This window comes from Lepus europaeus, chromosome 18 (assembly GCF_033115175.1).
Source record: "Lepus europaeus isolate LE1 chromosome 18, mLepTim1.pri, whole genome shotgun sequence".
Classification (NCBI taxonomy): domain Eukaryota; kingdom Metazoa; phylum Chordata; class Mammalia; order Lagomorpha; family Leporidae; genus Lepus; species Lepus europaeus.
Window position 1 is genome coordinate 41,714,112 of NC_084844.1, and position 9,890 is coordinate 41,724,001.

Genomic DNA, 9,890 nt, shown 5'->3' on the forward strand with positions numbered 1-9,890 from the left:
TGTGACGTGGACATTCCACACTACAATGCCGGTTTGAGTACCAGCTGCTGTGTTTTTGATCCACTTCCCGGCTAATGTGCCTGGGAAGGCAGCAGAAGATGGCTCAAGTGCTTGGGCCTCTGCCAGCCACCTTATTGGGAGACCAGGAGAGAGTTCTGGGCTCCTGGCTTTGGCCTACTCAGACTTAGCTGTCGCAGTTATTTGGGGAGTAAACCAAGGAATCGAAAATCTGTGTCACTCAGCCCTTCAAATAAACAAATAAATCTTTAAAAAAAAATTATGAAAGGGGCCAGCAATGTGGCACTGCGGATAATGCCACCACCTGCAATGCCAGCAGACCATATTGGTGCCAGTTCATTTCCCAGTTGTTCCACTTCCAATCCAGCTCCCTGCTGATGGCCTGGGAAAAGCAGTGGAAGATGGCCCAAGTGCCTGGGCCCCTGACACTCACGTGGGAGATCGAGATGAAGCTCCTGGCTCTAGCCTGGCCCAGCCCTGACCACTGCGCCATCTGGAAAGTGGACCAGAAGATGATGATCTCTCTCTCAGCCCACCTTGGTATGGTGTTAGGTAAAGGGGATACCTGAGTTGTAACATCTAAATAGGGAAGACCCCAGCCTATTCACAGAGTTCTTTTTATTTTTCTCTGATTAGCCATATTAAACCAACAAGGTATAAAAAGATATTCTGATCTAAAAAATACGAGAAACTTAGCACATGGTAAGGACCTTAAAAATATTAATTCCATTCCTTTCTAAAGTTCAAATCAAAAATAAATGTTATTCTGACCATTTCTAAAAAACAGGTTCTTTCTGAACATGAATCTAAGAATTTACTAACCAAGTAAAACCCATAGTGAAAGATCACCAAAAAAAACAGGTGCTTATTTGTTTGTTTTTTGTTTTTTAGCAAAGCAAGATTTACTTAAGTCAGAAACCTCCTGCTGCAGCAGCCAGGAGGTGGCTCCAAGAGACGAAGACCCCAAAAACACTTCATCACAAATCCTGTTTTAATTTGCTACTAAAAGTTGCTGCTTACTCCCACATTAGCTATTAGCCTACTCCTGCATTTGCTATATTACCCTCACAGTATCAAGGTGTCTATAATGTTAAGTAGAGTTATATTTTCGTTGATCAGAAATTAACAACTTGTTTAATAGAAAACAAATATTACTTTACTGATAACAAAAACTCCACTAGCCTTTCAGGTCACTTGCTAGAATGGACTTCTCAGAATAACAGTAACTTTTTTTTCTTAAAGATAAGTAATGAAGGCACAGTGGGTTAGGCCTTTGTGATGCCCCCATGCTGGAGAAGAGGGAGCAGCCTTCTAACTCAGCGGCTAAGTCACTGCTTAGGACTCCCAAACCCCACACAGGACAGCCTGGGTGGGGCCTGGCTCCTCCACTTTGGAGTCAGGTTCCTGCTAATGCACTCCCTGGGAGGCAGCAAGTGATTGCTCAACTTGTTGGGTACTTGACATCCTGGGTTTAGTTCCTGGCTCCCAACTTGAGCCTGGCCCAGGCAGCCCAGTCCAGTCCCAGCCCTGGCCAGGTCCCAGATGTTCTGGGAATTCAGGAAGTGAAACAACAGATGGGGACTCGCTTGCTCTCTCTTAAATTAAAGAAAATAATAAAATAAAATATGTAACTTCTGTCATACAAAAAAATTAAATTATAAATTTATCATGACTAAAAGCAGAGTACTGATGCACAGACAAGCAGCTCAATGTAACAAGTTTAGAAAACCAGAAACAGACCTAAGTATAAACCTTACAAGGTGGTATATGGTAACAATAGCACTCAAGTTAGTGGCAAATGAGTAGTTAGTACATGGTACTGGGACACATTTCTAACCATTCAGATAAACACAAGGCAAAACAAATTACAGTCTAAAATTGTGCATGCTAAAATGAAATCATAAATGTACTTGAAAAATGCTATGAGCTGTTTTTATTCACATACTCTGAGACTGTACCAGACGCAATGACACAATAAGGCCCAGAGTCGAGATCCACAGTCAAGTGCTGCTGTGACATGCACGGGGTGGAACCTTAAGCAAACTACTTTCGACTTTTTAAATTTAACTTACTTTTAATTACCTTTTGACCTTCTCTCATTTGTAGAATACAAATACTACTACTGTGTGTCAGCGTTGGTATGAAGCAAAATAACGCGTCAACGGCTCTTACCCTTACCAAACCAAACAGCCAGGGTCGCTGACACAGGCTCCTAAGGCAAGAGCGCCAAACGCAGACGCTGGAAGTGAAAAACTGACAAAACGGACCAGACAAAAATCAAGAGCTGTGCGAGTCAGGGGCCAGAAACCCTCCACACCTGAGGCAAGCTGAGCAACTGTGGCCATTCAGCCAACAGTATTAGCATGACTTTTATCAAGCGGACAAAAGTCACTTCGTTCTAAAAAAAAAATAATAATAATAAGAGGAGCCATCAAACAAACACACACCTCGTCTCAGGCGATGCCGAGACACGGGTCTCGGCCGGAGTGCCAGCCCGAGATAGCAAGGGGTAAACAAAGCACCTTAGGATGCTGTGGCCCACCAGGATCACCGCGACTGCTCCGCGCAGGCCACCGCAGCCAGCAACAAGGGCACAGGATTCGGCTCTGGGGCCCAGAGACACCCGGTCTGACTCCTGTAGCCACATTCTAAACGGAATCCCCGGGAGAGCGAGCTGTATGGGCCGAACGCTCCCTGTCAACCGCCGGGTTCTACGCTTCCCACGAACCTAGACCTGGAGCCTGGGGTCCGCGGGGACGGGTCAGAAGTCATAACCATGGCGTTCCGCCAAGGGCTCGGGGTCTAGGAACTGGCTGCAGGATCTTAAACCCTTACCGCCCGGGGTCCCGCAGACATCTGGCCACCCCAGTGTCCGCCAGGCTCCACCCCGAACCCCCGAGACGACGCGCTCCGGCCAGTGCCTCCCTGCCCTTCAGACCCGCACACTCGCGACCCGCTCCCACAGGAAGGGGCTTCACAGAACGCGACCGCACCTCGATCTCGTAGTCCTTCACGGGCGGGGGAGCAGCTGCCGCCGCCATGGCCAAGACCCCCACCATGCTCCCCGCTTCCCGAGGTCCCAGCTCCTAGGACCGTGCGCGGTCCAGCTCGCCCGGCCCGGGGACCATGGGGGCGGCCAACTCCGGCAGGAACGAGTTGCTGGGCCGCGGGGTCCGCCTCGGTTTCCCCCGCGTCCACTGGCCCCGAGCGGGCGCGGAGGCCGGGCCCAGCTCCGCCAAGGCGAACGCGGAAAGAGGCGGTGAGAAAGCGCGGGCGGCGAGGCCTCTGGGGCGCGGCAGATGAAGGCAGGGTGCCCCCGAGGCGTGCACTCCAGGCTGAGGGCTCAGGACCCGGCCCAGGGCGGGGTGAGCGGGCAGAACGCAGATCGGACCGGAGGGCTTCCGAGGGAGTTCTTGTCAATTGGGTTTTCGCGCCGTCCGGAGCGCAGGGGGCGGAGCCTACGACTGTTTCGGGAGGCTCTGCGGACGGTGAGCCGCGAGGACCAAAATACCTCTTCCAGCGATTCTGAAGGAGGTGGGACAATAGCTTCATAGAATTTAAAACCAGTCGGGATTTGGAGATTTGAAGAATTTGACCGTTGAAGACTTGATTTCATTAAGGTAACCTAAACTGCTGAGACAAGAATTAACATTTAGACTACGTTCTAAAGAGGTCCCTTGGTGGACTTTGAACAATGCAGAAAAAGAAGGGGCCAAAGCTGTGCTGCAGCGGGTTAACGCCCTGGCCTGAAGCGCCAGCAGCCCATGTGAGCGCAGGTTCGAGACCCGGCTGCTCCACTTCCGATCCAGCTCTCTGCTGTGGCCTGGGAAAGCAGTGGAAGATGGTGTAAGTCCTTGGACCCCAGCACCAACATGGGAGACTTGGAGGAAGTTCCTGGCTCCTGGCTTTGGATCGGCGCAGCTCGGCTGTTGCAACCAATTGGGGAGTGAACCAGAGGATGATGGAAGACCTCTCTCTCTCTCTCTCTCTCTCTCTCTCTCTCTGCCTCGCCTTCTCTCTTTCTGTGTAACTCTGGCTTTCAAGTAAAATAAATAAAAATTAAAAAAAAAAAAAAAAAGAATTGGTTAGATTCCTACCATCCAGAATTCAACATTAGTATTTTGGTGAGCATCCTGCTTCAACATACGCCCATTTGGGGTTCAAGATTTTGACGTTTTAATCTGTTTCTTAAAACATTTATTGTTGAGTCAATGAGACAGAGCTCCTGTCCGCTGGTTCACCCTCCACTGCCTCCAACAGCCAGGAGCTGGGAACTCCTTCCAGGTCTCCCAGTGGGCGTGGGTGGCAGGAACACAAAGACTATAGCTCTCTCTGCTGCCTCCCAGGATCTGCATGAGCAGGAAGCTGGAATCCAATCACTCCCATGTGAGTTGCAGGCATGTTGGTCACTAGGCAAAATCCCTGGCCCTTATTTATGCTATTTTTTTATTTGAAATATTTGTTCGAGAGGCAGAGAGAAAGAGATTTTAACCTTTATGTCCTTGGCTGGACTAAGGAGACATTTTTCCTGTGATTTGGTCCTTGTCAGCGGCTGAAAAGCCCAAATTCATGGTTCATGTGGTTGCCACAATAGCAGCAGCTTGCTCATTTCTAATTCTGATTGCCCCCTGCATCATTTGCCTTGTTTTCATGGATTTGTTTAGCCTTTACCCATTATTTTATGTTAATACAGTGAATGTTAACTTCGATATCTTAAAATCAGATGAAGAAAAGTTTACTTTAACTGTTGAGGTTAATTGTGTCCACCGTTGTGGTATTTGTTGTTATTTTAACATAAGGAGTACAAATTTCTCCAATGAAATGAGTGGTGATTACTTTTTCTTTGAAAATGAGTCCTGGGCAAGCCTTTTCAGCAAGTGAGATTGCACTGCTTTCAGTGTTCTTCTAGATATACAGAGGTTAGTGACCGCAGTATCCCATATTAGAGTGTCTGTCTGAGTTCTGGCTGTTCCATTTCCAACCCAGCTCCCTGCTGATACTGCGGGAAGGCAGTGGAAGATGGCCTAAGTACTTGGGGACCTGCCACCCACATGGGAGACCCAAACGGAGTTCTGAGCTCCTGGCTTTGGCCTGGCCCAGCCCCAGCCTCACCCACTGCATTCATTTGGGGAGTGAAATGGCAAACGGAAGATCTCTTCCTCTGTCTCTCCCTTTCTGTCACTGTGGCTTTCAAATAAACAAAATACATCTTAAAAAAAAAAAAAAGACGATTTTGGGTGCCTGTATACCATATCAGAGTGTTTGGATTAATGTCCAGCTCTGCTCCCAATTCCAGCTTCCTGCTAGTGTGCACTCTAGGAGGCACCAGGTACTGGCTCAAATACTTAGATACCTGCACCTATGTGGGAAATCTGACTTGAATTTCCTGCTCCTGGCTGTGGCCTGGTCTATCCCCGGGTGTTGCAGGCATTTTGGGCAGTGAATCAGCAGATGGAAGACCTCTATCTCCCTGCCTCTTGAATAAAATGAAGACAAATACATCTTTTAAAATGTTTAATGAAAAATAAGTAAAATACATCAGTTGACAGGGGAGTATAAATACTGAGGTGACAACAATTCAGGAAGTGAGATGAGACTAGGAATGAAAGGAGAGGGATTGCTATTTTTAAAAGTGACTCAGGATATATGAGGAAACACTTTGTAGCTGGAGCCTCTTTCATTGAGTTTCTCAGAAATCTTCTGGGAGAACTGGCCCAGTTCTGAATGGTTTCCCCTCGGCGGTTTGGGATATAACTACCTTTAGGAGGCCTGGATACTATCTACTCCTCTAGCCACTTTCTAACGTCCAAAATGTGTGGAACTCACGGATGCACTTTTGCTTCCTTTCCTGCTCCATTTGTCCACAGTCTGATCTTAAATTCCTTTTTTATTGTTTGACAGAGTTTTGGGAGAGCAAAGAGAGAAGGAACATATGTGACCAACTCAAGAAAAGCCTTAAGACTCCCTCAGGGCTCACCTTCTGCTAGAGACCCTCCCACCCACTTTGCCTTGGGCTACAATTCCTTGCAGGTCTGCAAGCCTCCTTGGTATTTGACCACTCCTAGCACTTAGCATATTACATTACCAATATCTGCTGTGGGGGTTGGCACTGTGGGGCAGCGGGTTAAAGCCCTGGCCTGAAGTGCAGCCAGCATCCCATATGGGCGCCAGTTCTAGTCCTGGCTGCTCCTCTTCCGATCCAGCTCTCTGCTATGGCTGGGAAAGCAGTGGAAGATGGCCCAACTCCTTGGGCCCCTGCACCCTTGTGGGAGACCCGGAAAAAAAGCTCCTGGCTCCTGGCTTTGGATTGGTGCAGCTCCGGCCATTGCGGCCATCTGGGGAATGAACCAGCGGATGGAAGACCTCTCTCTCTGTCTCTACATCTCTCCGTAACTCTTTCAAATAAACAAAATAAATCTTTTAAAAAATTTTCTGCTGAAGTGTGTTTTCTCCTCACTAGCCTATGAAGGCACATATTAGGTCTCCTGTTTGTTTCCATTCCCAGTACCTAGCACACAGGCACGCAGGCAGATGTGTACCATGGGCTCTACAAATATCTTGTAGATTAACATATACTTTTTTTTTTTTTTTGACAGGCAGAGTGGACAGTGAGAGAGAGAGCCAGAGAGAAAGGTCTTCCTTTTTGCCATTGGTTCACCCTCCAATGGCCGCCGCGGTAGGCGCGCTGCGGCCGGCGCACCGCGCTGTTCCGATGGCAGGAGCCAGGCGCTTCTCCTGGTCTCCCATGGGGTGCAGGGCCCAAGCACTTGGGCCATCCTCCACTGCACTCCCTGGCCACAGCAGAGAGCTGGCCTGGAAGAGCATATATACTTTCTACACAGCCACATTATTTAGCCTTTACACCAACCCCGTGAAGAAAACATCTGATTGTCCAATTATGGAAGTAGAAACAGTAGCTTAGAGATGTTTCCAGAGTTACAATGTTAGCATCTCCTAACTTCAGTTTTTCAAGTGTGTGATACATTGTAGTCATTACACAGTGGCAACATATAATCTATCATTCCCCTACCTCCCAATATTATAAACCCTTCTCTCTCTTTCTCTTTTCCAGGCAGAGTTAGACAGTGTGAGAGAGAGAGAGACAGAGAGAGAGAGTTATAGACAGTGAGAGAGACAGAGAGAAAGGTCTTCCTTCTGTTGGTTCACTCCCCTAATGGCCACTATGGCCGGCACTGCACTGATCCAAAGCCAGGAGCGGGTACTTCCTCCCGGTCTCCCATGCGGGTGCAGGGACCCAAGTACTTGGGCCATCTTCCTCTGCCCTCCCGGGCCACAGCAGAGAGCTGGACTGCAAGAGGAGCAGCCGGGACAGAATCCGGCGCCCCAACCAGGACTAGAACCCAGGGTGCCGGCACCACAGGTGGAGGATTAGCCAAGTGAGCCACGGCGCCGGCCTCTCCCTTTTTAAGATTTATTTTATTTATTTGAAAGACAGAGTTAGAGAAAGAGGTCTTCCATCCACTGGTTCACTCCCCAGATGGCTGCAATGGCTGGAGCTGAGCTGTTCTGAAGCAAGGAGCCAGGAGCTTCCTCTGGGTCTCCCACATGAGTGCAGGGGCCCAAGGACTTGGGCCATCTTCCACTGCTATCCCAGGCCATAACAGAGAACTGGATCAGAAGAGGAGCAGCCGGGACTACAACCGGTGCCCATGTGGGATGCTGGTGCTTCAGGTCAGGGCGTTAACCTGCTGCGCCACAGCGCCAGTCCCTCTCTTTAAAATAAAAATAAAATAAAATAAAAAGGATTTATTTATTTATTTGAATGGCAGAGTCACAGAGAGGCAGTGGTAGAGAGAGAGAGAGAGGTCTTTCATCCTCTGGTTCTCTCCTCAATTGGCCACAACAGCTGGAGCTACACCAATCCGAACCTGGGAGCCAGGAGCTTCTTCCGGATCTCCCACATGGGTCCAGGGGCCCAAGGACTTGGGCCATGTTCTACTGCTTTCCCAGGCTTTAGCAGAGAGCTGGATCAGAAGTGGAGCAGCTGAGATGCCAGCACTGCAGGTGGTGGCTTTACCGGCTTTGCCCCTAATGGCTGCTCTTGATAACCACTGCTGTTGTCATTCTGAAATGGCCACTCCCCTCACTTGGCCTATTTACCTGGGAGAAGCTAATTCTATCCACTCCTGGCTCCTGATCCACCTGAATGAATCTGTATTTTCCCATCCCCTGGCCACAGTTATTGCTCCAAACATGGGTATGTGACGTAATTTGTTTCAATGACACATTCAAAGAGATCTTCTGTGTGCTTCTGGAAGATAAACATGTTTGTAATACTGAGATAAGTCCAGAAGGAGTCTTTTTTACTCCTTTCAGATGGTGTTTAAGATTAAACAGCTGGACTGGCCATTGCGGCTCAGCAGGTTAAGCCACTGATTCTGACACCCACATCCCGTATCTGAGTACTGATCTGCAAGCCAGCTGCTCTGCTTCTGATCCAGCTTCCTGCTAAAGCATCCTGGAGGAAGTCAATGATGGCTCAAGTGCTTGAATCCCTGCCACCCACATGGGAAACATGGATGGAATTCCTGGTTCCTGGCATCAGCCTGGCCCAGCCATGCTGTTGTGAGCATTTGGGAAATGAACCTGTGGATGGAAGATCTCTTTCTCTCTCTCTCTCCCTGCCTTTCAGGTAGATGAAAATAAATTAAACACACACACACACACAAAATTGGGGCCAGTATTGTGGCACAGCAGTTAAGCTTCTGCCTGTGATGTTGCATCCCATAGGGCCATCAGTCCATGTCCTGGTTGCTCTACTGTTAATCTAGCTCCCTGCTAATACACTGGGAAAGCAGCAGAAAATGGCCCAATCACCTGGTCCCCGCCACGCATGTGAGAGAGCCAGATGGAGTTCCAGGTGCCTGACTCAGGCCTGATCTGACCTAGCCTCAACTGTTGCGATTATTTGGGGAGTGAACAAGCAGATGGAACAACTCTTTCTCTGTGTGTCTCTCCCCTTCTCTTTGTCACTCTGCCTGCCTTTCAAATAAATAAAACATTTTTTAAATTAAGCAATATTAAAATTAGGTGATGGCACAAATGGCAGAGAAGAGTGTTGGAAAGCTGACCTTTGGATCAAACTAACCCAAAAGACTTTTCAGTTATATTAGCCAATATAGATTTCTATGAAATTGAATTTTAATATTAAAAACTATATATCAGGGCCAGTGCTGTGGCATAGCGGGTAAAGCCGCCGCCTGCAGTGCCACCATCCCATGTGGGTGCTGGTTCGAATCCAGGCTACTCCACTTCCAACCCAGCTCTCTGCTATGGCCTGGGAAAGCAATTGAAGATGGCCCAAGTGCTTGGGCTCCTGCACCCATGTGCAAGACCCAGAAGAAGCTCCTGGCTCTTGGCTTCAGATTGACCCAGTTCCAGCCATTGTGGCCATCTGGGGAGTGATCCAGTAGATGAAAGATATCTCTCTCTCTGCCTCTGCCTCTCTGTAGTCCAGGCCTTTCAAATAAATAAATAAATAAACAAATAAATTTTTTTTAAATAAATAAATCTTTTTTAAAAAAAAAACCTATATAGCATTAATAAAATTGAGAAGTCAATTTTAGAATTATCTCTCAATTATTTTTGGTTGTAAGATAATATTTCTCTGGGGGTCAGTATTATGGTGCAGTGGATTAGGCAGCTGCTTGTGATTCTGACATCCCATATGGGTGCTGGTTCTAGTTCTGGCTGCTCCACTTCGTGTCCAGCTCCATGTGGCTGTGCCTAGAAAAAGCAGTGGAAGATGGCTCAAGCACTTGGGCCTCTGCATCCACATAGGAAACCTGGATGGGGTTCCAGGTTTCTGGCTTAAGCCTGGTCCAGTCCTGGTCATTGGGGCCATTGGGGAG

At 48.3% G+C, this 9,890-nt stretch overlaps 1 protein-coding gene across 3 annotated transcripts in view; it reads right to left on the bottom strand.

Annotated features, from left to right (window-relative positions):
* The window catches only part of ATAD5 (ATPase family AAA domain containing 5), a 63,505-nt gene extending 60,312 nt beyond the window's left edge, over window positions 1-3,193 (bottom strand). For all 3 annotated transcript variants that reach the window (XM_062174802.1, XM_062174801.1, XM_062174799.1), the window contains exon 1: window positions 3,012-3,193. In XM_062174802.1, the coding sequence (XP_062030786.1) occupies window positions 3,012-3,077 (66 nt within the window). In that variant the 5' untranslated portion in view covers window positions 3,078-3,193. The remainder of the gene's footprint in view (window positions 1-3,011) is intronic.
* Between the last annotated feature and the right edge of the window lie 6,697 nt (window positions 3,194-9,890).